The sequence below is a fragment of the Pelobates fuscus genome, chromosome 13 (assembly GCF_036172605.1).
Source record: "Pelobates fuscus isolate aPelFus1 chromosome 13, aPelFus1.pri, whole genome shotgun sequence".
In the NCBI taxonomy this organism is placed as follows: Eukaryota; Metazoa; Chordata; class Amphibia; order Anura; family Pelobatidae; genus Pelobates; species Pelobates fuscus.
Window position 1 is genome coordinate 9,447,469 of NC_086329.1, and position 13,766 is coordinate 9,461,234.

At 40.6% G+C, this 13,766-nt stretch overlaps 1 protein-coding gene across 4 annotated transcripts in view; it reads right to left on the minus strand.

The window, feature by feature from the left end:
* Positions 1-229: 229 nt before the first annotated feature.
* SLC35F4 (solute carrier family 35 member F4) overlaps positions 230-13,766 on the minus strand; it is a 119,039-nt gene continuing 105,502 nt past the window's right edge. For all 4 annotated transcript variants that reach the window (XM_063440381.1, XM_063440383.1, XM_063440382.1 and 1 more), the window contains 4 exons: positions 7,679-7,804; positions 3,040-3,232; positions 1,751-1,840; positions 230-567 (listed from right to left, as the gene is read on the minus strand). In XM_063440381.1, the coding sequence (XP_063296451.1) occupies positions 326-567; positions 1,751-1,840; positions 3,040-3,232; positions 7,679-7,804 (651 nt within the window). In that variant the 3' untranslated portion in view covers positions 230-325. The remainder of the gene's footprint in view (positions 568-1,750; positions 1,841-3,039; positions 3,233-7,678; positions 7,805-13,766) is intronic.

A 13,766-nucleotide genomic window follows, 5' to 3' on the forward strand; every position in this document is an offset into this window, starting at 1 on the left:
GTTGATCTCTTTATTTTTAATTGTGTTGGAATAAACTTTGGACTTTTACCAAGAACCTTGAGTGCAGCCACCTTTACATTATGTTTGGATATTAAAGTTCTGGTTATATTGCACCCGGCCATTTTATTTATAAAAAAAATAAAATGAAAGACCTCCTATACAAAAACTTTTATTGTGTTTATTTACACTTAGATGTATAAATGTAAACATGTCTTTAACTTGAAATTTGTTGCAGATTAATACTGTCATATTACATTACAATTTGTGAAATAATTAAATTATATTCACAGAATATACATTCACGTGCATTGAAAGGGTGGGGGCTCTAGGTCAGAGGTATAGATACTGTGCCGTTTGGTCTGCTGCGACTCCGCGTGTGAACCGTCGATTCTGCGATCTCCTCTGTGTGTTCTTCCGCCTTCTTTTCCTTTAAACTGTTGATGAATCGAAGGGTGACCTCATCCCATTCTTCGGGAAGAAGCATAAGCAAGAAACCAATGCAAATTATAGTGGTTGCCCCCAGCCTTACAACGCTGAAAATGACTTCATGCTTGAGAAGGTCGATGGCTGTAGAAGGACATGGACCATAAAGATTTTAAATTAGGATGACTGAAACTGGTAATTATGGAACAGCAATAAATCATACGGTTATAGGAAGTGGAATTAAAAACACATAGATCAATTTCCATCCACATTTAAGGGCAGCGGAGTCTTGCGCTATGAAAAAAAAAAAAAAAAAAAATCCAAATAAAAAAAAAATAAATAAAAATGTCAAGACTTGTTGGAATAGAATTCTTAGCGGTTAACTAGTAAAACCAGAGATTATAGGGTCTCTGGCTAAATGATCCCAGATTGAAGCACTTTGATTAAAAGACTGGACTCATAATGGACATCCATCAAGCTTCCATTACTACATTCAGACAGCTATGGTTTTACAATCTAACCACTGGGAATTGTATCCCCATAGGTTGTTGGCTTTCTTTTTATATTTGCTTTTGGGAGTATTAAGTGGTCTCTTTATTTAACCTTTGGCCATTTTTCTATTCTATCTAATTTATGTTTTATTGACACACTTCATCCATACTACATTGATTTCTGTTCATTTCTATAATTGCCTTTATTATGGTTTCCCTTTGGGGTCTGTGACCTGATAGCTTGGCTTTTTAGCAAATCACTTTTCAGTTTATCGACCCCATCGAATTGTTAGGTTTACTGGTTGTTGTTTTGTTTTTGTTACTGAATATTGCATATATATATTATTTTTAATTAGATACTCCATTTTCTGTTTACTTTATACTAAAGGTTTGGCTAATTTTGTCAAAATCCAGTTCAGACAAGGCACCGCCTCCTTATTGTTTCTCTCTCTTCCTTAATTTGTCACAATGTATTGGAATAATGTTTTTCACTGTATGCCATCTGAAACCATTCACCCTCACTGCCAAGCAAACGATATCAGGCCGTCTGGCTATGCTGTCTGCTTTAGCCTTCCTTGTGATAGAGGAGCCCTTACTCAGAGACAAAAACCTACAAAATGTCAGATTCCGGCCACACGGCCCTTTCCTGAGCTAGCTCTGGTAAATAAACTGGTATCTGGTGCTGAATTGTCTCTCTAGCTCCTTGTCTTACCCAGATAGTAAATCTGACACAATGAATGCAGCAGATTGTACAGAAAATTAGCTTCAACCTTGAAAAATGGGAGAAGGACGCTTGGTAAAGCCTTGGTGAATTATTAAAAAAAAAAAAAAAATACCTGCATTTCCTGGAACACTTAGAACCGTTCCAATCGATATTAAAATTGGATATGTGAGGACGACTCCAACATTTACTAAAATATTGAAAGCTGCAAAAAATAAAATAAACATATAATGAGATATTTATCATTTTCATTATGTTCTAAACATTTTGCTCCACTATATATCACACTTCATCAAATACAATTACTGTTAATATTCTTAAATGCTCCCAGAGTAATTCCAAAAAAAGGTTATCTACTAAGCAGCAAGCCTAAATCCAGACCTTATATCTGAACAGAGTCCAAACTTTCTGTTTGTGAACGGTAATTGGATGCACATTCAGAGCTTGGCTCAGGGTGGATACATTTACTTTAGAGGAATTCTGTGTCTGCTACAATATGATTTCAATGCAAGTTGAATTGATAATTGATGGAACACCCGCATCGAAGCTGAATTCTAAAAAAATATCCCAGGTGAATAATAACTTGGCACACCAGCTGTATAATTAATAAAACCATTTAAATATCCATGTAGGGGGGTGGGCTGGTGGAATGACACCCTTAAATGTTCCTCGAGGCATAGCAGGGTGTGCGTTTAAATGACAAAGTGGAGGATCCCAGGAAACCAGAATTATTCAGGAGGGGGGCTGTAAGCTTCACACTTTCACTCCTAGTCCCCCCCCCTGCTGTTTATAGTATTAAACAATCAATCTGTTTTGTTCTATTGATTTGGACACCAATGGAATAGTGTGGGAGTGTGATGTTGGCAATGTAGGTAGTGTGTGGGCTCGCAGGAAACTTCTGTTTTCTAACTTGTGCTTTTTCTAGGCCAACATTGACATATTTGCATGTGGAGAATTTGTCAATAAACTATATTTAAAAAAATAATTGTGTTAAAGACCATAAGAGGAGTGTTTTCCAATGGATATTATTACAAAATGTAAAGGGATACTCCAGGCATTAACACAAATTTAAAGTGTCATGTTAATGGCACTCGTTGACTTGGGGGGGCTGAAACACCAAGCTAGTCATCCGGGGAAATAAACCAATGACCCCTAGTATTAGAATCGATTTGCATTTGGCGCATTAAGCAACTAAACTATATAATTGATTCTTCTCTCATCTCTCCTATTTCCTATTTTATGTTAAACAAAGGTTTTCATTGGGCATTTTATTGTGTGTCTCAAGATTTCTCAACCATGAAGTCAATTAGAATTTCTAATTCTTATTTTGATGTAGAGAAGATACTGATCTTGATTATAACAAGTACAAACAATGAGTGCATTCATTAAAAAACAAAAGCCTACCTAACCAGAGGCCGGCAACTCCGCACAGATAGCCCCATGGCAATGAAGATAACGAAGACCAGTACTCCACTTTGGTAAAGTAGAGGATGATGGGTGTGCATGAAATAAAAATGAGATTGAAGAATCCTAAGGTGGAAAAGAAGTGTGCAGCCTCACCGAAGTTTGCCGTCCCGAGGAACATCTTAAACAAAACCTGTAAAAGAAAATGGAGTTAAATTCTGTGCTGGCCACGTACATTCAGTATTGCGTACTATGTGTATAGTTTGTTGTCGGGCACAAAACAGAGAAACAATGTATCTGTTCTGACAGTTTTGGCATTTGCCAAATCTGCTGACCATACTGATGTGCTTGCAAATGAAAGAGCAGACATTAGGTTATATTATCCAAGATTGAAAGATACAGAACCAAAGGAATCAACTCTAGTTCCACTAGGGGGCTTTCCAATGGGGTTTTGGGTGATGCTGGAGTCCCCATGCATAGTGTGAGGACATCCAGCGTCAGGCGACCAAAAGTCACCCAACAGCCCAGAAGGCCCTCTAGTGGCTGTATGGTAGACAGCCATTAGAGGTGGAGTTAACCCTAGATAGTAATTATTGCTTAAAAACGGCAATAATTAACCATAGTTAGTAATTATTGCTTAAAAACTGCATTAATTACTGTTGCAGGGTTAAGGAACCTGGGACATTGCACCTAGACCACTTTAATCAGCTGAAGTGGTCTGGATGCCTAGAGTGTATAAAATGTATTTATATAAATCTTTAAAATCGATGTCGACTATTTTGAGAATTTGTGGCGCTATGTCAATAGCTAGCTTAATAACGGTTGACAAAGTTTCATATGGGCACGGCATGTGTGTTCTGCTTCACTGTCCGTCATTCTCACATTCATTTTATAATGTGGATTAAAAATTAGAAAATTGCATTTCAGGACTGTAAGCAGTGAAGTCTGGGATGTTCCAAAAAAAGCATGGTATGTTGGTTACTGAACTACATGTGCAATAATTTAATAGGTTTGTTTTTAGTTCTGTTAATTGGCAAGGAAGCAATAGCCTGAGCAGCAGTGAGTGGCTGTGATTAGCTGAGTGTCAGCTGACCGATTCCAGCCTATCACAGTGCCCATTGCTGGTATGAATTGGTATGGCTACAAGGAAGTGTGTAATCTCTGCTTTAGCCACACCTTCAGTAGGGGCTGGACTGTGAGCAGACAGGGAGCCTTATTTAGTGTTAAACTGCTCGAAAATGGAGGGACAGGGACAGTGACAGACTTCAGCCACTAAATAACCACTCCAATGAGATTAAATGGTTTTAGTGCCTACAGTGACCTATAAATGCCTTTGTTTACAATTTATGGCTACACGGAAAGCTTTATGAGCCTTTAGCAAGATGTGTTGTGGACTCATTTGAGATATCCCAATTTCAAAAATGTGCGTCTTTTACTGAGCAAACCTCCGGAGATTTATTTAAAGGGAAACTCCAGTGCCAGGAAAACGATCCATTTTCCTGGCACTGGAGGGTCCCTCTCCCTCCCACCCCCCAATCCCCAGTTGCTGAAGGGGTGAAAACCCCTTCAGTGACTTACCAGGGGCAGCGACAGGTCCCACGTCGCTGCTTCCTCCTCCCCCGCCGGCCGAGGAGACCTTATACGCATTAGCGCACCCCATAGGAAAGCATTGAAAATTAATTTCAATGCTTCCCTATGGGGAATAGAGCGACGCTGGAGGTCCTCACACAGCGTGAGGACGTCCAGCGACGCTCTAGCACAGAAAACCTGTGCTATGAAGCAGGAAGTCCCTCTAGTGGCTGTCTAATAGACAGCCACTAGGGGAGGACTTAGCCCTGCAAGGTAATTATTGCAGTTTAAAAAAAACTGCAATAATTACACTTGCAGGGTTAAGGGTAGTGGGAGTTGGCACCCAGACCACTCCAATGAGCCAACGTGGTCTGGGTGCCGGGAGTGTCCCTTTAACGTACCTTGAGCAAATAATTACAAAACCTGTGTCTACATGCTTTTGAATAAGAGTTGGCTAAAAGCAGTAAAATGAGGAAAGCTGGATGTTGTATTAAATATGAGACCTTCGCAGCGTTTTGAGTTCTGATTCTCATTTGGCAGATTTTCAATGTAAAATTTGATCGCTTATGACATTAAATCTCAACGAGATCATAATATTTAGCACTTGCTGAATTAAACATCATTCACCTCTAAGCATTTGTGTTGTGCACAATATAAAACCTGCTGGGAGAATTTAACATGCTGAACAATTTGCATATTCATTTTAAAGTCAATGTGTCAATATGTCAAAGCAGAATTTCAATAAAGTGCATTTAAAAGGCAAATAGGCCTACAAACAAATATTGTATTTAGTCAGTGAAGCGGTGATCTGAAAAAAGGATAAAAATCAGTACCCTGTAACTGGGTGTCCTTTTAACCCCTTAAGGACCAAACTTCTGGAATAAAAGGGAATCATGACATGTCCCACATGTCATGTGTCCTTAAGGGGTTAAAGAGATGTCATCAAACAATGACACTTTTAAAATGCACAGAATCAAGTGGCATATTTTGTAAGGGCAATCATAATGAATAGACCACATTACCATGACAACATCATTCAGAAGAGGGCAATGTGTAATTATGGCACTAGACTTATAGGGCACACAGTGTTGGGGGACTATCCACATGAGATTAGGGGGTAAACCAGCACCCAGAATACAGAGACTGGTGTTCTCATCAGTCCATAGTAGCTACAGTGTCTGTATTTGGTCATTGGACCGTCCATGTGATTAGAGAGTTACATAATGTGCTTCTCTACAAATGCGTTTACAATGGCTGCGCGTTTACCATGTATGGGTGAATGGGTGTTTACCATGGATGAGCGTTTACATTTGATGTACATTTTGCAATGGATGCGCGTTTACGATGGCTGCGTGTTTACCATGGATGGCGTTTACATTTCATGCGTGTTTACCATGGATGGCGTTTACATTTAATGCGTGTTTACCATGGATGGCGTTTACATTTCATGCGTGTTTACCATGGATGGCGTTTACATTTCATGCGTGTTTACCATGGATGGCGTTTACATTTCATGCGTGTTTACCATGGATGGTGTTTACATTTCATGCGTGTTTACCATGGATGCACTTTTTGCAATAGATGTGCATTCACAATGCAGTGGACACTAGACTTTTGCAGAACACTGATAGGAGCATTCTCATGACATTTGGTTCACAGATCAAGTGAGTAAAAGTAACCAATAGTGGGAAATTCGGGAGGAGTGGTAAACATATATAGCTATATATCTCTATTGGTCACTTCTCACTCGATATGTGAATAAAATCATCATTCAGTGGCTGTCCCCTAGTAAGCAATTAAACTAGCATGTTTTGGCCACCATGCTAGTAGTTATTTGCTCGGTTATACATCCGTATGGCAGTTTTGATATACGGAATACGACCGAACAGCCAGTCGGTCCAAATTCGGCTGAATCGCAATTTGGCTAAATCAGAACTCGGAAGTCAACTGGACACCACTGTATCCTGTGCTTCAAACATGTACGGCTAATGAATATTCTGCTTTTACAATGCTACAACAATGCCAGGGTTATTTTATAAATTCAGTTGCTTTACTAGAAGAGTGGCTGGTCTAGGAAGGGCACTTTCGTTTTGGAGTTTAGAATCTTCTTTAGCAGAAGTAACGAGGGATTAGCTTTGCCCTGTGAGAGTGGTGAGAAAAATCTTTTGCGTGATTTTCCCATTCTGCAAATTCTAAATTACGTTTGTATTTCCACCTTTTCATAAAATATTTTAGACTCCTTTTTATCTCACTGGTTAAGCAACAGCCAACACCTGACAATATGACCAGGCATGTGCATTCTCCGAAGCCGTGTATTTACACTTTAACCAGCCGATTGGACAACTGGTCTCCATTATTTATTTACAGTAAAAATGCTCATTTTACTGCTAGGCATGTAACAGACCCAGCTAGCTAGACCGTCCCTGCGTGTATATCCTAAAGAAAGAGAAGATTAATAGCTTAATTTTTTTGGTTGTGCATCATTGAGGTTCTAGTGCTAGTTTGTAAACTAGAAAACAATGGTGAAGCCATTTCAAAGCCCCGTCTTTTTGGTACAAGTCACTTGCCAGTTTGTCCTATTTTCGCACATAGCTTTATAATCCTTTTCTTACAATCATCGTTTGGTCAGACTCTCTGGGAAAATGTATCAAAATGTTCTGAATAGTGGTGAAAATAATGTAAAATGAGAAGAGTGACCAAGAGCATAGATTGACTATGTCCACTGGTTTCCAGGGTGATTTTTCCCACTTTTCAAATTTCAGATTAGTTTTTAGAACAGAGCAGTGTAAGATCTCTCGCTTGCTTCTTTTACTAAACCGAATGAACGTTTTTACATTTTGTGTTTTAAAACATAGGACTAATGTATCCACTTCAATAAATGCCTGGCACCATCATGTTGCTTCTTGAAGATGGCCGTTCTGGTTAACACATCATATGTGACATTAAGGTGCATTGGGCAGCCCTAGGATTTGTGAAATAAGTTTGTAGTTGCTATTTATGTATTTTTGTACATGGAATAAAATTGCCTTTTAGGCTAAATGTGCGTGATAGATCATGAAATATAGATTACCTTGTACAACGCTGATGCCGAGGCAGACCCAACAGCCAGCGCTACGCCAATGATTGAATCGCCGTGGAAACCATCAGCATACGCCATCATGACAATTCCTGTTATTGCCATTATTGTAGCCACTATCTGCACCAATAAATTAAACAAACACATTGAGTCATTGACATTGAATCCGCTATTGTAAAGCAATGGAATGTATGGAAAATTATGCACTGCGCATGTGATAAAGTAAAGAATTCCAATTACGCAGGTAAATTGCAAGTGCAGCGCTATCCTATACCTTCAGCCCCCCAGATGTTTTGGACTACATTTCCATTAATGGTCTTGCACCCATAATGCTGGCAAAGCATCTAGGGAGATGTAGCCCACAACAAGGGCCAAAGGTTCCCCACCCCAGTTATAAAGGGACACTGCAGACCCCTAATGCAAGAATGTGTTTTTTTTTGGTTTTTTAATTTTACAAAAAGTGCAGATTTCAATTGTCACATTAATAAATTATTACCCCCACAGACTGTCATTCAGCCACCCAGTCCTGTTACTTCCTGGTTTGGTTAGCTCAGTGGAGATAAACCCAAGAGGTAGCAATTGCCTAGAGCTCCTGCCTTGTAAAGACTTCTCATTGAGCTTAATTGTGTGATTGGACAGCCACAGAAAGTGTGGGTGGAGTTAGAAGGGGAGGGCATTAATTTAATGGTTTTTGTATTTGGGTAGAGTAGTTTACCTTTTTTTTTTATTTTTTTTGATAATTCTTTATTTTTGTAGTGCATAAGCTTTGAACAGAAGCATGTGAGGTACCCCAAAGGCAATCCTCCAGCTGATACTTAACAGTTGAACATAAAGGTACAAGTTAAATCTGGCACATTTTTTATATAGGGGTAGGGTGGGTGCTAAACAATATATGTTTTCGTCGCTTAGGGTGCTTAGGTATGCTCAGAACACAGTATATCAGTGCTTTACTATCTGGTTATGGTATTAGTATGCTGTGTCACAAACTGGTGTGTGCATATAAGCTAAGTGTAGGGTTAAGAGTTTACAGCATTTTCAGGTACATGCAAATAGGCTATATGCTGCAGGGTTGGGACTCGTAGTGCTATATGTTTGCTAATTCCATGCTTATGGCAGGTAGGTGCCTATATCCATGTATACATTGCAGCGTTATAAGTTTTACCATGCTTGCTTTTTGCCATACTATGCTTAAATGACCATGCCTACCGGGCTTGAGTTGCGAATGTGTTATTAGCCCTCAAAGTTAAGGCAAAGGCAGGGATAAACATGGTGAAGCGGGAACACATCGCTAGCTATGGCATTCTGTATGTATAATAGGTGCGAGGCAATGTTAAAGCTATCGCCTATAGTATGTCGTCAGGTGAGTGAGATGAGAATTTTAGCGCCTCAACACCGGCTACTAGTTAAGAGAGCCTCATCATCAAAAAACAATATCACAATTTTGGACACATTAGGCGCTTTCGGTATAATTACATTTAAGCTGGTTGCAAACGTAACTTAGACTGTGCCGGTTAGGGTTAGACTATAGATTAGTCTAGGCACTGTATTTGAGAAAAAATTCCCGAGGGAGGCTCCCCAGGTAAATCAAGCTAAAGTCTCTCTAGGAGAACAACATAAAATAAAGGAAACATGCTAGTAAAGTTAAATTAAACATTTGTTACTCAGTCCTTGTGCTCAGTGCTGCGGTTAGCCAATGCCTCTCTGAGGTGCCCCACTTTCCTGCCAAGTTAGTCTCTGGTGCTGGCCTTGATGCCTCGCCGAGATGGGTCCCGCGTGCATGGTTTGGAGTGTAGGCAAATTTGTTGATATTTGGATGCATCTCCTGTATGACCTCGGGATCCGATATGAGCTGTGCGTCTGGTTCTTCGTTGTGGTCAGAGCTGGTTGTGGTGAGCTTCTTGTTGTGTCTTTCTTTGCCTTTCTTTTGTTGGGATGTCTGGCAGGGTACCAGTGGACGGTGCGCTGTTGTAGTAAACCGGGTCTTTTGAGCCGCCATTTTCGGGCCCCTTGTGTCTTAAGCGCCATGCGTTTGCCTCGTGGTCGTGAAGGCTGCTTGTGAGGTAAGTTTTCTCTTACTTCTGGCGACTGGGCCTGTTGCTGCCTGAGTTCCAGCTTTCTCCAGAAGGCATTGAACAGGCTATCCAGTCTAGCTTTGAGGTCCCAGTTTGCTTGTGAGCACTTGGCATCCGCCATTTTCTGTTTCGTCGTGACTGTCTGCAGCTCGATCGGTGACTGCTTATATGGCTTGAGGAGCAGGGTTGCCTCCCTGGGGTGGACCGGGATCACCCCCGCCGGTCCCTGGGGGGGGGGGGTAGAACCCCGAGGAATCCTCACCGCCACTGGCAGGCCGAGGAGAGCGGCCGCCTCTCCCCCTGTCTGCCATCCGCAGGCCACGATTGCACATCTCGGGCTCCCGCTCCCAGAATCTCTCGGGTAAGGTGTCTAGGGGTGCCCCAGAGCCCCCTTAGTTTGAATTGAGCTAAGTGGTGCTTATTCTAGCGCTGCAGCGTCGATTTTCCTCCAAAATCCCCTGAAGTAACGGGAGCCCTGTGAACATGCGGCCGTTCGGCTTGCCGGACAGACTCCGCCCCCCCCGTAGTTTACCTTTTGAGGTGATATACTATACTTTTATAATTTTAACTTTATATGTGCTATGAGAATATCCTCCACTATAAGGACTGCCTGATGTGCCATCACTAAACTATATCCCTAGGTGGGGGATCATTCCACCTAAGTGCTTAAGTTGGAGCTGAATTGAAGCTCCAAAAAAGTATACGTGTACATCTCGCCTATTTCATTTCCTCTATAAATATCATCTACTACACTATCAATTCCTATCTGTTCCTGTTTTTACCGTTAAATACACCTTCCAAGGAATATCAAGGTACCCAGTCTGGAGACAAGTCCAATTTAGCTGAACTTTTCATATAACTGACTCCTATAAGCTATTCATCGGAGATATCCAGCAAATTAGCTAATGATTTACAACAAATCAAACTATAATAAGCCGAATCCACATTAAAACCATTACCAATCTTACTCTAAATAACAATGTTTGTTTTGTGTAGCAATTAGCACTAAAATTGTTGCACCATTGACGTATTTATTAAATTACTGCTAAACTGTTACTTTTTTTTAACCATAGTGTAACAGTGGTTTGATCCAAAAAATATGCTAAGCTAATTCTTTTTTCAATATTCAAGTCCCAGCAGCCAGTGGCAGTATGTGCGTATCTTGCAGAATGTCACTTGGATATATTGCTTTTCTTGTATCTACTTATTATATAATTATCAACTTATGACCTTGGGCATGGTTGCTACAAATAGCACTGAACATCCATTCTGCCAATTCAACACATTTTATAAAAGTGGTAGTATGTGTAAATAAACATGCACGTTTATCTACATATATAGGTTTATGTTTAAATATATTATGTTTAAATATTCTGATTTCCAAATTTAACGTGTTCCCTTCGGACTCGACCTTCCATAAATCTCTACCATTACCTCCTTACTAATGGCCTTTCCACGTTTAGGTTTAATACCGCAGTCCCTCACTGTTGTGACATAATTAATCTACTTCCCATGCTATATTGACATCGTCATAATTCCTATCTCCCAAGTTGTATTATGTAAGTAATTCCATAACGTTAATGTAAACAAGGCCCCAGACATCGATGGTACACACCCGATGATAACCGGGACCTTAGTACAGAAATGGCCAAACCACAGTTTATTAATCTTTCAGGATTCTATTCTATTAGGAATTGAGCTAAATAATTATATGTATAAAAAATATAGATATGGAGCCCTTATTTAATTAAAAAAAAACATGTTAGAACCTCTTACAGATCACAACCTGTGCTGAAATTTCACGTTTATTTTTTTCATTTAAAGTTCTGTACAGCTCTGGATTTTTTTAGAATATTTAAATTTTTTTTTTTTTTTTTTTTACATTTCTTTATTTTTACGAAAATGTTCCTAAATAAATATAGCAGTCTAGGCAATAAATAGGAATTAATTTCCTCTATTCTGCCTAACCATGACAGCTCAGTTTCCTTCCAAGCCCTAAGCTTTTTTAAATTGAGTGGCAAGTGCTGAGTAATTGAGCCTATTGATTTTTGTGCAGTCCAGAGATAGTCTTACATCCAGATAAGTTTTGTTCTTTGCCTCCCAGTCTAGTTTGCATTTCTCCTTTGTTAGATTTGTGTCTCTTTAATATTTGCTTTATAGCCGGAAGGTTTACCAAACTCCTCTACTAAATGAAAGAGTTTCGGTAGTGATCCGGAAGGGTCCGCAAGCACAGGAGCACGTCGTCAGCATAACGTGTGATCTTAATTTCAGATGTATTAATAGTTATTACTTTGATATCTGTGTTCTGTTTAATCACTATTGCCAGAGGATTAATGGAGAGGACATACAATAGTGGGGCTACAGGACAACCCTGCCTAGTCCCATTCCGAATTGGAAACCAGTCTGAATGAAACATAGGACCCAACACTTTGGCTTGCAGGTCCCCATATAAAGCCACAATGTAATCTTTGAAGGTGCCCCAGATGCCAAAGAAGCCCATGACCTCCTCCAAATACCTTCAGCCAATGCGGTCAAAGGCTTTCGCTGCATCGAGGGCAACCAGAGCGAAGGGTAACGTATGCTGACTTGCGTTGTGGATAACATTAAGAATTTTCCTAATGTTGTCCGACGTGCTCCTACCCTTCACAAAACCAGACTGATCAAGATAAACAATATCTGGTATGACCCCCTTAAGCCTGTTGGCCGAGATTCTGCAGTACACCTTTATGTCTAAGTTGATGAGTGATATTGGCCTATAGCTGAAGATCTGAGCAAGGTCTTTGTCTGGTTTGGGGATTGGTATAATGGATGTCCGAAGCATCTCTGGTGGAATTTTTATAGATCTTGCAAATGTCACGTCCCCCACGCCTCCATACAGCGTGGCTGCATCCTATCGATGCGGTCACGCTGTTAAAAATAATAAAAACTTACCTAAGGCAAATCAGCTTGCCATTCAGCACCCTCGTGGAGCGATCCCCGACTGGTGGGGCGTTCTAATGAACGCTGGCTGCTGCGGTCCCAATCAACTATGTAGCCCCGCCTCCGTCCTCAACAAAGAATGGTGCCGACGTGCGTGTGACATCACGCAGACTACATGCACGCACGTTTAGGGGTCAAAGGCTATGTACCACCAATCATAGCCTTAGGAAAGTTATTTAAACTCAAAATAGCATTTGGTCAGTGCCCTGTCGTAGTTTCCACTAGTTGGTTAACAGAGAGTGCGTTCCTATTCTAGTTATTTTTGATATTTGACTTTGGCTTGTATTTTGACTTCCCCGTATTTCTAGTATCCTTGACTTTTGGCTTTTCTCATTGTGTCTCTTTCTGCGTCCCTGACCTCGGCTAGTATTTTGACCATTCTTTATTTACGTTAAGTCCGGCCATTCTATGGCCCGGTATCGGGGCCGGACTGGGAGAAAAATTCGGCCCAGGCATTTTTTTATCACAGCGGCCCACTAAGAAGGGGGCAGGGCAGAGAGGGTGTGTTTTGTCATCACCAATGACAAACACGCCCCCTCTCAAAGTGAGCATGTTGGTTCAATGCTCTTCCAGGGCAGACCATGCGTAGAACTCTGCTAAAGAGCTCTAGCGTGAGAAAAAAAGCCCTGTATTTGTTCTGCACAGTGCAAGCAAATTTAATAACATGCTTGCACTGTGTTTCCTTGCAACTTGTCTCTGGTGTCTCTATAAATGGATACCAGGAGACAAAAGGGCCAGGAAAGAGTATTGTGCATGTGTTTGGAGCCTGCTTGAGGGATTGTGTATGTGAAGAGTGAGCTGATTGTGGTGTGGTATTGTGTAATAAGGTCGGTTTTAGTCATGTTGTGTTTTTGGTGTAATGTAATGCATATGTGGCTAGGGGCTGTAGAGAATGTGTGTATAGGGGATGTAGTAAGTGTGTGCATACAGGCTATAGTGTGTGTGTGTATAGGTGATGTAGTGTTTGTAGGGGTTGTAGAGAGTGTGTGTTTAGGGGTGTAGTATGTGTTTGTTTAAAATGAATCTAGTGT